Raw genomic sequence first — 18,249 nt, 5'->3', positions numbered from 1 at the left:
CATCAGAAATACCTTCCTGCACTCTGCCCTTTACTGCCCTCAATGAAATTTGAACTCTCCACTGCATGTTCATGAAAAACTTTACACAGTTACAGTTCTGCCACTGCTCACGGTACTAAGTTGTTCCTCTCATGTGGTATCCCTTTGCAAACTAGGTGGACTTGGCCATTTGAAAGTTTAGTGCCATGGCCACAAGCACAATCTGCTACTAGCACTGGGATGTGAACCACTCACCTCACTGCTGGTAGTCTGTGACTCTATCCACTCAGCCATCCGTGCTTATTATATATGAAGTGTTTATCCAAGGTAGACATAGCCAACTACTAAGTTCACCTAGCAGTCATACTAAATACCTTTTTATTTTGGTATTAACAAATAGAGAATACCAAACGAGTTCCCTATGGATACCGTATTTATTACGAGTGGCTTGTAATCGTATCTAACGAGCGAAAGTGAGTTAGATACGTTTACAAGCCACTCGTTGTAATAAATACGGTATCCATAGGGAATGAGTTTGGTATTTTATTTATTACACACGAATAAACGACCATATTTTATTAACCCAATAACTAAATTCTTCACGTTTAGTTGTAACTTATGAATGACAAAAGTAGTGCCGTCACCGTGACCTCGGGTCATCACCATGGATTGACCAATCAGAAGCAGCGCTGTCACCGTGACCTCGGGTCATCACCATGGATTGACCAATCAGAAGCAGCGCTCGCAGTATCTGACATATGTTAGATACCAAAAATATCTCTCAGTGTTCTCACTCACATGTGTGTAATAAACACTTTTTACTGAAATCCAGACAAAACAATGAAGATGATGGCTGTAATGAGTGGCAGGGGTGGTGGTGGCAGGGGTGGTGGTGGCAGGCAGAAGTGGTGGTGATGGTGGTGGCAGAAGTGATGTTGATGATGATGATGATGACAGGCATCTGATGTACACCAGTCTCTCTCTTAATCAGCTGCCATGTTTCTCCCTTGCCTCCTCCACATGGATGTGTTGCTTGCAAAGTATATCAGGAGAACGAATAATCAGTTGTTGATAAGCCCGGATCAGTCACATCTATCTACGATCAAAGCTGTTCCAGCTGTGACCACCTCATCTTTTATACAGACACAGTGTGGATAACAGAATATGATTTGAAGGAGGTTTGCCAGGAAATTTTGGTAGGGAAAATGGCTACAAGAAAGGGAGAACACTCTTGTCTCATCTAGCAAGGCTTTTGGGTAAAGAAATAATATTTTCTGTACCTGTTTCTGGGTCAATCTGGAATACTTGACTACTGTAATAACAAGCCAACCATATTTTGTCATTTAAATCAATTGTCATTCCATCTGGTACCCCAAATTCATGGAGTTCTTTGCCTTCAAAATCGATAACCACTTGTTCTCTGGCTAAAGAAGGAAACGGAGAATATTTATTGTTAAAACGAAATAGTTTCATGAAAACACTGGAAGGGTTAATTAAATTCATTGCCTTTTGGATTCCATGTTTTAAACTGTTACTAAGAAATTTGTCTTCTGATCGCATGGACAATCTTAGTTAAAGCTTTCCAACATCTCACAAATTACAAATACAAGACTAAATCTTATTCTAACGAGATTGTACACCAACTGGAGAAGCAAATGAAAATTGTTTCAAGAATAAGTCTTTGTAAATACAAAAACAATAAATTTGATTGAATTGAATTAAATATTATTAAATATTTGTCACAAAACTGGAAGAACAGCAGACCAAATGCGTTTTTGTTATTCCAAAGCAAGATTTTAGATTCTGAGTTGAAATTCTGCTTGGATCGTTAAGTTAGTAATTAAGAAAATAATTAAGACTGACAATACTTACACATTTCCCCTGTAGAAATATCATAGTCATAAGAAAATACTTTTCTTGGAAGAGAATGGGTGTAGAACATGGTTTTGTCATCTGATGTCCATGTCATGCCATTAGATATATTGATCTTGTCTTTGACGACTTTAACCGAGAGATCTTTATCAATCCGATATAGATGTCCAGCTCCAGCCATTTCAGGTGTGCCTGTAAATGTTTTCATGGTACCTAATGGGAGAAAAGTTAGAGTATGTTATTCTGTCCACATGGAAATGTAGTGACAAGTCTAAAAGCTAGAAATAGCAGCCAAATTTCCGTTACATTACATTCTATTATTTCAGAATTTGTGCACACTTGACAATGAAAGGGGAGCTAGGCCAGAGCTGACTTGGGGTTAAGCAAAAAATTAGACGAAGAGGTCTAATACTGAAACTCCCTTAACCCTGCAACACTTCAGAAATAAAACTGATAATGCATCCCAAAGCATTTACAAGATATATATATCTACATATGTGTGTGTGTGTGAGTGTGTGAGTGTGTGTGTGAGTGTGTGTGTGTGTGAATTATGGCTACCAGTGGTTTCATGTTAAGAAAAGTAGGAAAGTATCCTGGTGTGTTAGCAATTTTCCAAGCCAATCATACGGAGGAAGGTGTTCACCACCATTCTGGAAGACAGTCTCACTTCGACACATTTTTTCCTGTGTCCTTATATATTTACGAAGGGGAGACAAATACCCCTAGCAGCCAGGCCTGCATCTAGAGACACGCATGTATCAGGATCTTTGCCCATCATCGGTCTAGAGTAGCAGAAGCCCTGAATAAACTTCACTGAAAATTAGATATATATATTTGCGAAATCGAGACAGATATCTGCGGCTGGCGGGCTTCTGCTACTCTAGACTGATGATGGGCAAAGATCCTGAAACATGTGTGTCTCTAGATGCAGGCCTGGCTGCTGGGGGTGTTTGTCTCCCCTTCGTAAATATATAAGGACACAGGGAAAAATGTGTCAAAGCCATCAGGAAGCGTCGATGCTTCCTAGGGCTAAACAGCGGTGGTGTAATCCCCTACTGTCACGTTAAATTGACAGTATACAACCATTCTATCGCCCCACCACCGTACATATCTCTATGAGATATTTAGAAATTTAATATTTCTGATGAGTCTCACTTCATTTACGGGATTTCTCATAAATTTGCATAAAAAAACAATGAATCAAGGACATTACTCTTGGGTAGCATTTTTTTGGGTGTTTGTTTCCCTTGAATTTATCTTTTGGACAAATTTCTTTTGTGATCAATTTGTTTGCATTATTTTGTTTTGGTCCTGGGCACGGTGTTCTTATACCTGTGCACTGAGGTAATTCGTCATTGGGGCAAAGTTTGTGTGTTTAGGTTTAGGAAATGGGCTATTATGGCAAGGTTAACCTCACATAGAGAGGCTCTTCTTTGAAATATTTGAGTGTAAAATATTGTTTTTGTATGCAGGGAGAGAAGGTTTCCTCTCTAATGTTTAGGACGTTATCTGTGGATTGTATAATGTTTAACTTTTCACTAATGCAGAGTTCACATTTGGCAGGCCGTCCTCCGTATTGTTTAACTTTAGCAATGATGTTCCATTCTATTTGGCGGTTACTTATTCTACTTCCTTTCAATATCCATATAATATTTGACAGGAATATTGCATGTTTCTTGTTTTTGGTTCTGAATGATTCCAGATGTTGTGTATACCTTAATTCACAAAAAAACAAACAAAACAATTACATCCACCAATGCAGTATTGAGCACTCATTTCCATTGTTCGATATTAATGTATGTATATATATATATATATATATACAAGATAAGAAAATAGAGAAATACTTCTGAATCAAATATCAATTACCAGATAATACTCAATCACATACTTTATTAAATCACCACATAAGAGACTGTAGGGTTAAATATAAAAAGCAGAACAAATCAGTGTACATAAAGGAATGTACATAAAAAAGTGTACATAAGAGAGTAATGTTGTATAATAAGTAGAATATATATAAAAAAGAATATAAATACAAGTAAATATAAATATAAGTATAAATTAGATCTTACAGCTGTTTCGGCCATGTCGATAATTATGTCTCATTTTACCAATATTAGCCCTTTATGGTTGGTCAATATATAGATATAAATGAGACATTAACAAAAATATCACAAGGCCTCTTCGGAGATTATGTAATATAACACAGTCTACACATATACCCACATGGGTGTGGGTGCGTACCCACAATGCAACATATATATATATACATATGAGTGCATATACTCACACTCCTATACATAAGCACCATTCATGCATGGGCATTTGTGCTGGTGGCATGTAAAAAGCACCCTCTACACTCTTGGAGTGGTTGGCATTAAGAAGGGCATCCAGCCATAGAAACCATGCCAGATCAGACTGGAGCCTGGTGCAGCCTCCTGGATTCCCAGTCCTCAGTTAAACCGTCCAAACCATGTCAGCATGAAAAACGGACATTATCCGATGATGATGATGATTATATATATATACTGTGCTTGAGGAGACTTACTGAGTCAAGTACATCAACATCAAAATGAAAATCAAACGGAAATTGTTGTTGTGATACCCGTACCGGTGGCATGTAAAAAGCACTCACTTCACTCAATCAGTGGTTGGCGTTAGGAAGGGCATCAAGCTGTAGAAACCATGCCAGATCAGACTGGAGCCTGGTGCAGCCTCCTGGCTTCCAAGACCCCCAGTTCAACCGTTTAACCCTTGCCAGCATGGAAAGCAGATGTTAAATGATAATGATGATGATGATGTTGATGATGATGATGTGATGATGATGACATATATATATATATATATATATTATATATATATATATACACACACACACACATATATATACATATTTACCGTTTGTAGAAAGCATAAATCTGAAGAAGAAGCACACTCTAAGGTGTATCGTAGCATTTATTTTTAAATTAGGGAAAACCAGTTTATGGGATTACCCATAAACTGGCCGGTGACACGTAAAAGCACCGTCCGCTCGTGGCCGTTTGCCAGCTCTGTCTGGCAACCGTGTCGGTGGCACGTAAAAGCACCATCCGTTCGCGTCCGTTGCCAGCCTCGGCTGGCCCCCATGCCGGTGACACGTAAAAGCACCGTCCGTTCGTGGCCGGTTGCCAGCTCTGTCTGGCATATATATATGCACTCGATATGCACAGTTACAAAACAGCAAGACTGAATAGTCATCTGAGAGGTCATGGATGGAAAGTCAGAAATGGCACAAGATGCCAAGCATCTATGGAACACTCACCATACATGAAGATTTGTATAAATATACAAACAGAAGTGTTTCTATGACAACCTTTGACAGTCATCATACCTGGTGACTTTACAGGACATATTGGTCAAAAACACGATGGCTACTGTGATGTCCGTGAGGAGAATGAATATGGTGAGGATGTAAGACTCTTGGAGTTCTGTTATGGAACTCATCAAACAATTTGCAACAACCCACTTCCAGAAAGCGACCAGGCACCCCACCACCTACCATTCCAGCAAACACACAAGGTAGATTGATTTCATTCTGACCAGGAAACCTCATAGACTGGCCATTGCAAATACCAAAACTGCCCAAAATAGATCAATGGTCAGTACCTTCAGAGTGAAAGTTAGGTACATTGGGGGTAGGGCCCCTGATGAAACTCTGAAGTTACAATCCTGTAAGAGATGGCCCAGGGTTTAACAACAACCCTGAAAATACGAACTATGAGAGACAGTTTCCTACACAAAAAAAAAAACAATGAAATGCTCACCTGCCACAAGCCTGCCATAACTGTCACATTTGCCATCATTGAAGTCGTTTCCTGGTTTATCTGGTTCCACATCAAGGAATGGTTTCACCTGTCGACTCTCCCAGTCAAAATCAGCGAGATGGGTCTTATATGATACGACATAACCACCAGATTCACGAGGTATGATGAAGCTGACATTTTTATCTGGTAAAATACACAAGAGAAGATACGAACTGTGATGTAAAAGATATAACACAAGCTTCATGTGATAAGATATTGATATCTTTCAATAGATTTTAAATGGTTCATATCATATAATAACGTATAAGAGGTCTTATATCATATGATAGCATGATATATTGATCATTACCATCATCATCAATGGAAGTTGCAACTAATTACTTTTGAAGTATTCTTTCAACATTCAGATGTCAGTTTACCTGGAAAGAAACAATGGAGTTATTAATAAGAAAGGTTGAAATGAATGCATGCAAGATTTCACAGCTCTAGCATCACTCCTTCAGTCTATGAAATTTTCTGCTCACCCATGTTGATAGATATACAAACATACATACCAGCATTAAACTTGGTATGTGTGTTATCAATGCTGTTCCACTTGTGGAGGCCTCCAAATTCTTCATCAACAAACAGCAATGATTTAGTACTTTCCACCCAGTGAGGTGCCTCACCAATTCCTTGACAGACATTCTTCAGGGCAACAGATACAGACATCTTGTTTCTGAAAACAAAATTACATTTAGAAAAAAATGCAAAGAAACATTTATATATAGCATATGCATGTGCATTTGTGTGTGCAGACACATGCGCACAAACAGGCAGACACATATATACACAAGAGAGAAAGAGTGTGTGTATGCATGCATATACAGATAGACAGATACATGCATATAGATACGTATGTATGTATATTTATGCATATATATATATATATATCTTTCTTTTATTCCATTACTAGTTTCAGTTATTTGACTGTGGCCATGCTAGAGTACCACCTTAAAGGTTTTAGTCAAAGAAATCAACCCCAGGACTTATTCTTTGTAAGCGTAGTGCTTATTCTATCGGTCTCTTTTGCTGAACCGCTAAGTTATGGAGACATAAACACACCAGCATCAGTAGTCAAGCAATGGTAGGTGGACAAACACACACACATACACATGATGGGCTTCTTTCAGTTTCTGTCTACCAAATCTACTCAAGGTGCCACACAGTGGGACTGAACCCGGAACTATGTGGTTGGGAAGCAAGATTTTTACCACATAGCCACACCCGTGCCTATATAATTATTCTAAGAATATTTTATAAACAATTCTTGATACAGTCACAATATCTGAAGAAAGATTTTCTGTAATTAGAAATTATTAATCATATGAAAAACTATCTAAATAAATACTGATACAGACTTAATGGAAGGAATATTTTGTGTTAAATGCTTTCACTGTTTTCAGCTTCTCAGACACACATATTTTCATAAGGTAATTGGTATATGAGTAGTTGCTTGTAGCAGCAGTCTTTCCTATTTCCAGTTTAGATTTGGATTCAGAATTCTTGTCAAGTATTTTTCTATTACCTTTCATTTTATTCATTTGTTTTGAAGAATGGGAATATTTTGAATATTCCATTTGCAAAAATACGTAGATGTTATTACATGGTTTCATCATGAAGCCAGCAGCATTACCACACGTAATTAGCATCACTCTGTCTTTCAGTGCCTTAAATCCTGGGGATCTGGCTTCATCCTTTATGATGTATGTTCTGGAAGGCATCTTCTTCCAGAACAAGCCAGTCTTGTCCATATTGTAAACCTGTTTCGATTTGTATCCCTTGTCCTCGATGATCTGCCTGAAGGTCTCGGGGTACTTCTCGATGGCTTCTTTGTTGGCTGATGCTGTCTCTCCATGTAGGGAAACACACTTTATTTAAAACCATTTCTGGGAACAGTCAAAGTATCCCTTACTGGTTTGAAAATCTTTGGGCTCTGGTGCTGTCAATGGTTTACATTATGGTTTTAGTTACGGTTTTGTCAATGGTTTTGGTTCTGGTTACGGTTCTTCAATGCTTTCTGCTCCTCTTCTGTTGAACTGTTGGTATAAATTCTGTTTTCTCACGGGTGATGTTACCCCTGAAGGGGGTGTTTTTTCTTGCAGTCACTGATCTACACTCCCAAGGCAGATTTCGTCCAGACAATGTGTTTATTTCTCACTATCGTTATTTTTTTGGCCTTTCACAGAAACTTATTGCTATGGTAGTCCTGATTGTCACCTTGTTCTCCTTTATGTAGCGTATGGTGCTGTAAACGATCAAGCGAAGTGAAGGTGACGAGAATGGCTCCTTTGGACATTACACGGTTGATACAATATATATGAAGAGACTAAATGCGTATGAATGGCAGAAGGAAAAGAGAGACACAACTGGGTAGAATGTTTAAGAGAAGATTTTATTGATAGGTTAATGTGTGTCTGTGTGTGCGTCATATATACATAATAATAGACAGGCCGTCATGTATACATAATGTGTATGTGTGTGTATTAAGTACAGAGCATTGAAAGAGTCTATAATATGACGCTAGAAGAATGTTCAGACACAAAGATGATAAATATCAGTTCGTAGTCAAGGTAAACGATAGATGAAGTGCTGCACCAAGAAGTTGTGGGGAAGAAGCAGAGCCTGTGCGGTACGTGTCGTACAAGAAGTTGTGGCTACTATGCTGTTGCCGGTCACTTGATACAGGAAGTTCTCGCAGGTTGTATTTTGCTGCTAACCATGGTGAAGTGATTCACAAACAGTGTCGTGTTGAAACCTGTGCGAGCGTTGCTTGTTGCTGTGTACGTAGAGAGATGATGTTGATGTTAGGAAGAATGCTGGCAACAGTGATGGAGGCCACTGAATGCTGCTGGACGATGTTGATGGATCTCTATGTGGCTTCTGTTGTGTTGTCGCTAGAACTGGCTGTGTCCTGTGTGGTCAGTGGCTAGACTTCAAAAGGTCTGGAACCGAAAGACACCGACTCGATGTGTCGCTAGAGTTTTATAGTGAGCAGTTTGTGCAAACTGAGATTTAGAAGAGACCGTCTCACGTGACCTTATTTGAAGACTGCGATTGGTTGGGTTGCATATTGGCAGGCAATAGAGCAAGAGACAAATTGGTGCCAATACCAACCAATCAGAGTAGTGGACACAACAGGGTCCAAAAAGGTGGCCGAGGACTAGCTGTTATCTACTACGTCCGTATTTATGCATATATAACAGAAAGAGAGAGGAATTTCCCTCAAGTTGTACGCTTCAGTGCTTTCGTTGAGAACATAACAGCGACCTACTGCAGCATAACTTTTACCTTCCCGGAACATATCCAGCAGTTGTGCCTTCCCATGGAGAGTTATAACCTTTTACTGGCGCTTATGTTCACAGCCAGGAGCCTTAGAAGGTGTAGTTCGTTTGGGCGGGATCTTAGGGCTTTAATAACATGCTACAAAAAACACATCACGCAACAAAATACTGGAGATAGCTACTGGACGCAGGCTTTCCAAAAGAAAAACCTACAAAATCATCTTCATTGCGTCTAACATGCACATACCTATTTCTTTACTACCCACAAGGAGCTAAACACAGAGAGGACAAACAAGGACAGACAAACGAATTAAATTGATTACATCAACCCCAGTGCATAACTGGTACTTAATTTATCGACCCCAAAAGGATGAAAGACAAAGTCGACCTTGGCGGAATTTGAACTCAGAACGTAGCGGCAGACGAAATACTGCTAAGCATTTCGCCCGGCGTGCTAACGATTCTGCCAGCTCGCCGCCCTTAACATGCACATACCACCAATGGAAGATTGAGCAGAGATTAAAAATAATCATGATTTTTGAATAATTTACTTTGTATTACAACTGGATACTGTAATCTCTACTATAATAATAATAATAATAATAATAATAATAATAATAATAATAATAATAATAATAATATAATAATAATAATAAGAGAGAGAGAGAGAGGGGGGACCAACAGGTAACCTAATTTCAATGATGCTATATGGGTCACAACTTTAAAAATTATCCTGTAGAAATAAAAAAAAATTTGTATGAGCAAATGAAGCAATGATTTTTAAAAAAGAGTTTGTGTGAAGTATAGATGTGATTAGTCTAATTAGCAAGGTTTGATTGAAAGCAGAAATGAGATATACAAGGAGATATTCAAGTGTCAACGTACGCGGCGATTCTAATTAGAGCGACCTTCAGCTGCCAAGGGACGTATTAATAATTTAGCCTTATAAAGTTTGAAAAACTATATATTGCCACGAAATGCCATAAAAGATCGCGGAGGATATTTACGATTCCGCGAATAATCGGGACCGCGAATAAGGGGGGGGGGGACACTGTACGTAAAAAAGTAAAATTGCTACATAAAAAAACCGAATCAGTCTAAGATGCATTCTGTAGTTTTGATGTTGCAAGAAGTATTGACATGTTTAATCATCAAGATGTGACTATAAATACCTCGTTCTTTTATAGTTCTTGATAATATTGAAGTTTTACAAGTTGAAAGTTGCTAATTCAAGCATGACAAAACACCAGGTAAGACTCTCAGGTGAGGCAAATTAAAAGAGAAAAAGGAAACGGAACATATAAATGAAATGGTGAAATGAAAATCGAACTAATCTAATTGCAAGCTGTAAGAAGTAGTGATCTTATCAGAGACGTCTTTCTCTGATTGATATATCGATGCTTACATTACACCGTGTTACAATTTCATGTTCGACCACCCCCAGTTTGTTTCTTTATAACTTTTTGGAAAATGCATACTTTTACCTAACATTTTGCAGAATTACATTTCTGTAGGTTTTCCATATAAAAATGAAAAAGAAAAAGTGAAATATGCAAAAGTTACGGAAATTAGTGATAATAAATTCAGATGGAGAGAATGGACCCGAAATTCCTCTTTTTCCAAAGATTGGTGGGAGATTCGGTTGCTATGTTTAGCAAGGTGGAACAGTTTAAATAAAAATACCTGTGATAGAAGGAAAAAAAAGGACAACATACCCTTTTTGTCGTGGTAGTACAGATGAGCTGTTTTTTTCTTTTTTATATACACGTAGTCTGTATATATATATATATATATGTGTGTATATATATATATTAGATATAGACAGAGAGAAGGAGAGGGAGAGAGCAAGATATAAATGTTTCTGTTTTAATTATTCAGTCGTAACATGTGAGAGAGAAAGGTCAGTGAACGGCAGTGATAAATGAGTTGCCTGACATGTATTGTATTTGACTTGTAAAAAAGCATAAGCTGACCTTGACGGAGTTGTGACAGGGCGAGAAATAGAAAACAGGGATTGAGGGGAAAAGAAAAACAAGGAACAGAAATCAGTGTCGGATTTGATTGCAAATTAGGTGCACTTAATTGATTTTTATTACCAACAGTGATAATAAAGGCGGTGAGCTGGCAGAAAGGTTAGCACCCCGGGCGAAATGTTTAGCAGTTTTTTGTGTGCCGTTATGTTCTGAGTTCAAATTCCGCCGAGGTCGACTTTGCCTATCATCCTTTCGGGGTTGATAAATTAAGTACTAGTTATGCACTGGGGTCGATGTAAGATCACTTGATTTTATTTAACCAATCTATCTCTCTATATATATAAAAGCTGAAGTTGTCTGTGTGTGGCAGGTTTGGTTGCTTTCAACTAACACTATCTCCTCCGAGAGCCTGCAGCGCAAGTTCACCAAAGTTGAGAGTATGATAGAAGAAGGCTTGCTCTTTCTTCCGTAGAAGAAAAAATTAAAATCGGACCATGTTAACACCAAAAAATATTTACATAAAAAAGGTGCTTTTTTTTCTATGGAAATCCCTATATTTTACAATTTTTGGACTGCTGTGTCGCCATTTTTCGGTGTATTTCAACCAGAAAAAATGTTCACTTAAAGAGAATAACAAACTACATAATGCAAAATTTTTACTTTTCAAAAATTCCAATTCTAAAGGGTCGAAACAAACCCGAGCAACGCCGGGCGATACTGCTAGTATGTTGATAAAATAAGGCGGTGAGCTGGCAGAAACATTAGCACGCTGGGTATTCTGAGTTCAAATTCCGCAGAGGTGGATTTTGCCTTTCATCTTTTCAGGGTCGATTAAATAAATACCAGTTAAGCACTGGGGTCGATGTAATCGACTTAATCCCTTTGTTTGTCCTTGTTGGTCTCCTCTGTGTTTAGCCCCTTGTAGGCAATAAAGAAACAAATATTTTGATAAAATATTCAAAGTCACTGTCAATAAACCACCCCTTACTTTATCTAATTATCCATGCCATAATAACACAACTTAACAATTGTTAACCAATTAGTGTTATTTTATTTAAATTTAATTAGTGGTTTTCTTGTTTGGTCTTCCTAGATTTGGCCCCTTTAACTTATTCCCCTACCAAACCCCTTACCACTTCATTTTATGAGTCTTCTTCAGGTGAATCTCTGTAAAACTTTATCTTTTTATCCTCTTATCTTTTATTATCTTTTTATAACTTTTACAAATTCCTTCTAATATAGGTACAAGGGCTGAAATTGTGAGAGAGTGGGTAGGTGATTGCATTACCAAATATCGCTTGACCAATCAGCATTGAGTGACTTCTAAGTTTGACCTAGTAAACTTTAAAAGAAGTGTGAGGTTACCTGCTAAATAATTGAAATTGCTAGAATGTTTGGTTTACTCTCATAAAAAGCGAATGAATTCAACTTCAGACAAAAACCATTCAGAAGTCACACAGAGCTTTATTGCTTTTCACAATGAGATAACCTCTCATGCTTATTCTATTGTTTCTTATTTCACATGTTTGTGTCACATTCGACAAAGTTCCCAGTCTTAAGTTATAATGTTGATTCATGGACACATCACTTACTTGCAATGGTTCTCACTCTGGCTATTCTGTTTTCAATAACTATGAACTTCTTTCCTAATATTATCCAACGGAATGCAGTAGAGAAGACTCTAGCTCTTATGTTCCTTATCTCATGGATGTAAATACAAACATGTTACAAGTTAATAAACATTTAGGAAAACTCAAATAAATATTGCCACCATACACCCCCTGCGTAATATTATGAACCTCCAACGATGAACTTGTGACTGAAAACCTATCAAAAATTATTCATTGATACCGAGGTGGACATATTTTAGCTTTCAGAAACTTAATTGTTGAATCTCACTTCACACAAATCTATGTCGATCAGTGGATGGTGCTGAGAGAGATTATCACATGTCATGGAAGATAGAGATGAGCGGAGGATCAGGGTCAAGCTTGACTCTATGATAGTTGATCCCTAGAATTTGTCTGATGTGAATATTATTGTACCTCAACCCACCTCCACCATATCTCTACCAGAAGGATATAGGATCCTGCTTCGATCTATGTAGGATCTAAGATTGGAATGTAAAAAGATATAAATAGCTGCTCTCAGTTCTTTATTAGCCCTGATCAGGAAGTCCTATGATCAAAGAGTTCCAACCATCAGCCACAACTACTTTCTTTCTTTTTATCCACATCGTTTATCCAAGACTATGTTATCTAATGCATTCTTCATTCTTCTAAAGCTTGTGAAGGTGTGTGATTTGAGAATTGACTTTGAAATTGATCTGCTTTTTCTAATATTTGGGGCCGACTCATAGAACCTTCTTCAACATCACTGGTAAGAATTTGCTGTTTGACTCCGGATCAGCAGTAATCCAGTACATTTTTGGTTAGTATTTGTGGATAACAGGATATGATTTGAGGGAAATTAGCTGCTATTACTGGTAGGTAGAATGGCCACTAGATATAGAGGCTTTCTTGGTACAGCAAGCAAAATTACTGAGTATTCTGTACCTGTTTTTGGGTCAACCTGGTCATTTAAATCAATTGTCATTCCATCTGGTGCACCAAATTGATTGAGTTCTTTGCCTTCAAAATCAATAATTACTTGTTCTCTGGTTGAAGACAGAAAAAGCAAATATTTGCTGTTGAAATATATTTTGACATGCAAAAAGAGAGAGGATTAATTAAATGTATTATATATGACTGCAGGGTTTAAAAAGCTAGCTTCACAACTATCATCATTATCGTCATCATCATTGTCATCGTCATCGTCATCATCATCGTCACCACCACCACCCCCACCACCACCACTATCATCATCGTCATCATCATCATCCAGTGTTTTAAATCCGGGTTTTGTCCCCGTTAAGGGCGGGGGGGGGGCTTATCTACCTCAATGCCATAGCAACCGACGTAGGCAGGTGTAGCCCACCCCAACCTTTGGACTGGCTGGTACCCGTTCTCCTTTGCTATCATGAGGCTTCTTTTGAGCTGGATTTTCTGCTGGGAGCATGGCCCTTGCTTACCCCCAACCACAGTGCAAAGCCCAAGAAGAAGGAAGTAGAGAAGAGAAGGATCTACCTTTTAGTTGTTGGTGTTTTAGTAAGCCCAGTTGTAGTATATGTCTGTGTAGAGTTATTATGGTGAACGGCATTGCACAGGATGACAGACTCCTCTTCCTCACAGCAAACTAACTTGTTCCTTCTGATGAACTGCCAGCTTTTATTAATTTCTGATACACGAAACCCCAGGGTTTTAATTGCTAGTGAAAGAGAGAGAGAATACCTGTGGAGGTCTTAGCAGATGGATAGATATATAGAGAGGAAGAGAGAGAGAGAGAGAGAGGGGAGAGAGAGAGAGAGGGGGGAGAGAGAGAGGTGGAGAACTGAGTTAGAGTGTTAGCGTGAGTGTAAGGAGTAATAAAGAGAGAATGAGTGAGAGAGAGAGAGTGAAAGTAAAGTGGGGTGAGAGAGGGGCAGATATATGAAAAGGATTTTACACATAAACACAAAACAATGAGGGGAATCTTTACACGGGTAGTTGATCTGCTAGAAATAACACCCAAATCTTCCTTCAATCACATTTTTTAAAAGCATTGTGCGCCTGACACACAACTCTCCAGGAGATTATTTTACAGCAAACTAGTGGCAGGTAAACACACAGAAGGTGGACAGAAAAAGTGCTTTAAGGACACACTTAAGGCCTCACTGAAAAGCTTTGAGATCAACCCCAACACCTGGGAAATACAAGCACAGGGCTGCCCTTGCCTTGCAAAGCTGCACCAACAGAGGGGCCAGCTCCTACGAAGAGAATAGGATTGCTGGAGCATGAAGAAGACATGAACTACACAAGTCCAGAGCCAGCTTCTTGCCTTCTGTCCCCACAGATCACCAATGCCTGACCCATGGCAAAACACATCAGACTGATTGGCCACAGCCAGACACACCAAGCCTTTTTTCTTTTTTTCATGTGATGTCTTGTGGAGATGCGTGGCTTAGTGGTTAGCGTATCGGACTCATGATTGTAAGATTGTGGTTTCAATTCCTGTACAGGGCGACACATATTCTTGAGCAAAAACACTTCATTTCACGTTGCTCCAGTCCACTCAGCTGGCAAAAATGAGTGACCCTGCGACAGACCAGCATCCTGTCCTGGTGTGGAATCTATATGCCATGAAACCGAAAAACTGGTCCTTGTGAGGCAACATTAATTGAGAAGGAAACTTTGCTTTCTTTTTGTTACCCTTTGATGTCTTTGGTCATCCTTGACAACAACAGAGAAACTAATGATAACATCTACAAGCTTTGTGGTCAGCTCAAGTCTATGATGAAAGATACTTGTTCGAAGTACCTCTCAATGGAACTGGACAGGAAACCACATAATTAAGTGAATCTCTTAATTATACAACACAACCATGGCTGTGTCCATTGTATACAAAAAAGGACACGGTGGAAATTTCTTCTAGACATACTCTAAAGAAGTGGTGGTGGTCACAGCTGGAATGTCTGTCGAATCTAGGCTACCTAGGGCTAAACAATGACAACAACACCTGATAATATTTGAGGTGATGGTTATCATGGGGATATGTGCCCTTAAAAAGAAACATTGATCTGGTTGGATTGTTTATTATCATATGCCTGCTGATTCAGGGACTGCCTTGGGCTAAACAGCAATAACTACAAATATATGGCGTTAGGAAGGGCATCCTGGCGTTAGGAATGGTATCCAGCTGTAGAAACTCTGCCAGATCAAGATTGGAGCCTGGTGCAGCCATCTGGTTTCGCCAGCCCTCAGTCAAAATCGTCCAACCCATGCTAGCATGGAAAGCGGACGTTAAATAATGATGATAATGATATTGGTTTTGAATCTTGGCACAAAGTCAGTGTTTCCAAGAGAGGAGCTAAGTTGACTACATCAACCTTAGTGTTCGACTGGTATTTATTTTATTGACCCCAGAAGGATGAAAAGCAAAGTCAATCCAAGCAGAATTTGAACTCTGAACACAAAGACAGACAAAATACTACTAAGCATTTTTCCCCGTGTGTTAACGATTCTGCCAGCTCACCACCTGAACAACTACACTTATACTCTTTTATTCTTTTCCTTGTTTCAGTCATTTGACTGCAGCCATGCTGGAGCACCACCTTTAGTCAAACAAATCAACCCCAGAACTTATTCTTTGTAAGCCTAGTACTTATTCGATCGGTCTGCTATATTATGGGAATGTAAACACACCAACATCGGTGTCAAGCAATGGTGTGGGGGACAAACACTGACACACAAACATGCATATATATCTAGACACTTGCCTAGGGTTCTGCACTGTGGGATTGAACCTGAAGCCGCAGTGCTGCAAAATGAACTTTGTTACTCCACCTCCATGCCTCTTACATTACACATTACATCAAGTAGGTCCACTTACTTTATATGGTTCACTCACTCTCTCTGATTTGTGACAAGCATGTCCTCATTTCACTCAGTCTGTCCTCTTTTTCCCATTTTCTTCTCGAGAAGATATTTGTTTCTCTTCTTGTTAAATGAAACACATAAAATGAGAAAGAAAAACAATGAGAATTATAAGTGAACCCTTAATGTGTTTTGATCTTTGACAATCCCAGAACTTATATCTGGTTTCTGAAGAGTCTGGAAGAGAATAATTCTAAACATTTTGTTGACTGGTATATGAAGCCTTGTTGCATAATTTCCTTCCGGTTGATTGTTATTTTATACGAAACAAAATACCATTGGTAAACATTGTTGCGCTAGAAAATACTTCCCAATTACATTTTTGTAAGAGAGAGGTGTTTGTCGTTTATTTTAGAGGCCACAGCAGTAAAAGAATGATCACATGGCAATCATCCGATCCAAATTGTGTGTATGATGGCGGCGGTGGTGGTGGGTATTTTTAGGAAAATAGTGTGACTTGCTCTGTCATAATTAGCAATTATGTACGACTTGGTAGCTTGTACCGTGCTCTAGTTGTTTTAGATGCTTGTATAGGGATGAGCAGATGAAGATACTCCCACTATCCTCTCGGTTTTCACCCACTGGAATACTGAAAATGTGACTGATGGAGGTAGAGAGAGCGAGAGAGAGAGAGAGAGAGAGAGAGAGAGAGAGAGGAGAGAGAGAGAGAGAGAGAGAGAGAGAGAGAGCTCCACCAGTAATTAACTGGTCCCGCTTTCAGCTGAGCAGACTGGAATAATGTGATGTGAAGTGCCTTGTTTAGGGACACAACATGCTGCCTGGTCCTGGAATTGAACCCATAGCTTTGACATTCATGACCTCAATACTCTAACTTTCGGCCACATGCCTTCACTGTGGGCCTTATAATCTGTCAAATACAGTATTAAGCAACAAAAGGCTAATCTTTAGGAATCTATAAGATTTTATCCCTGTTCAGGTGGTCAAGTGACCGAAGCGTAAGCATGTTGGACAAAAATATGTTGGGAAACAAACCTGTGAAGTTCAGGGTGAGTATTCCTTAATCTCACAGTTGTGCCTGTACACATAAAGAACACAGAAAACAAACAAGATTGTTTTTCACATTTAGTTTTATTTCATTATCGTTTTATTTGATAGCCAGATGGAATGATTTCATTAGGTTTCTCCATTTATTGGAGTCACAGTAGAGAAGCAGAGTGGAAGTCGGAGGTTTTCAAAGAACAAATAGGGAGTAAGCGAGTGACAGTAGAAAAAGTAAAATGAAAGTGAATAGAAAGATGAGGTGTTTATCAGGCTTTGTCAGAGCAACAACAGACAGTGAGTGTTTATAGGAATCGTGTGAGTGTGTGTGTATACATATACATACATACATATATATGTATGTATATATATATATATACAAGAGATAATGGTGTCATTGAGACCCAAAGGTGTCAGGTAATGCTGAAGAAGTGCTATAGACAGACCATAATTAAGTGCCAGATTCGGTAATATTGTGAATAAAGGGTTCAACATTGGTTCTATGTCAGCGTGTGTTTATAAGAATTTTTTGCGTAATAAGATAAAAAAACCAAGGCTGTGTAGATATTAGAGCATTTATAGATAGAAGGTCTTACAGCTGTTTCTTGGATATTAATTAATAATATCCCTTCATCGGAGACGGTGTGAGAGGAAAATTAAGTCATAGTTAGTTTAGATGTGATACAAAATAGAGAGTGAAGTGGAGGAAAGAAAATAGATGAAAGATATATATGGGTATTGAATTTGTAAATCCGTTTTATAGGCATAATGGTATATATGCAATATT

At 38.6% G+C, this 18,249-nt stretch overlaps 1 protein-coding gene across 1 annotated transcript in view; it reads right to left on the bottom strand.

Annotated features, from left to right (window-relative positions):
* Positions 1 to 10,819, bottom strand: part of LOC115222386 (regucalcin-like) — a 12,214-nt gene extending 1,395 nt beyond the window's left edge. The window contains exons 1-5 of the mRNA XM_036511274.1: positions 10,696 to 10,819; positions 6,212 to 6,375; positions 5,658 to 5,840; positions 1,852 to 2,064; positions 1,260 to 1,403 (exon numbers count right to left, since the gene is read on the bottom strand). Of these exons, the coding sequence (XP_036367167.1) occupies positions 1,260 to 1,403; positions 1,852 to 2,064; positions 5,658 to 5,840; positions 6,212 to 6,368 (697 nt within the window). The 5' untranslated portion in view covers positions 6,369 to 6,375; positions 10,696 to 10,819. The remainder of the gene's footprint in view (positions 1 to 1,259; positions 1,404 to 1,851; positions 2,065 to 5,657; positions 5,841 to 6,211; positions 6,376 to 10,695) is intronic.
* Between the last annotated feature and the right edge of the window lie 7,430 nt (positions 10,820 to 18,249).

Source organism: Octopus sinensis, linkage group LG19, assembly GCF_006345805.1.
Source record: "Octopus sinensis linkage group LG19, ASM634580v1, whole genome shotgun sequence".
NCBI lineage: Eukaryota > Metazoa > Mollusca > Cephalopoda > Octopoda > Octopodidae > Octopus > Octopus sinensis.
The sequence above is the reverse complement of the archived record's forward strand: the minus strand, read 5'-3'. Positions and strand labels throughout refer to the sequence as shown.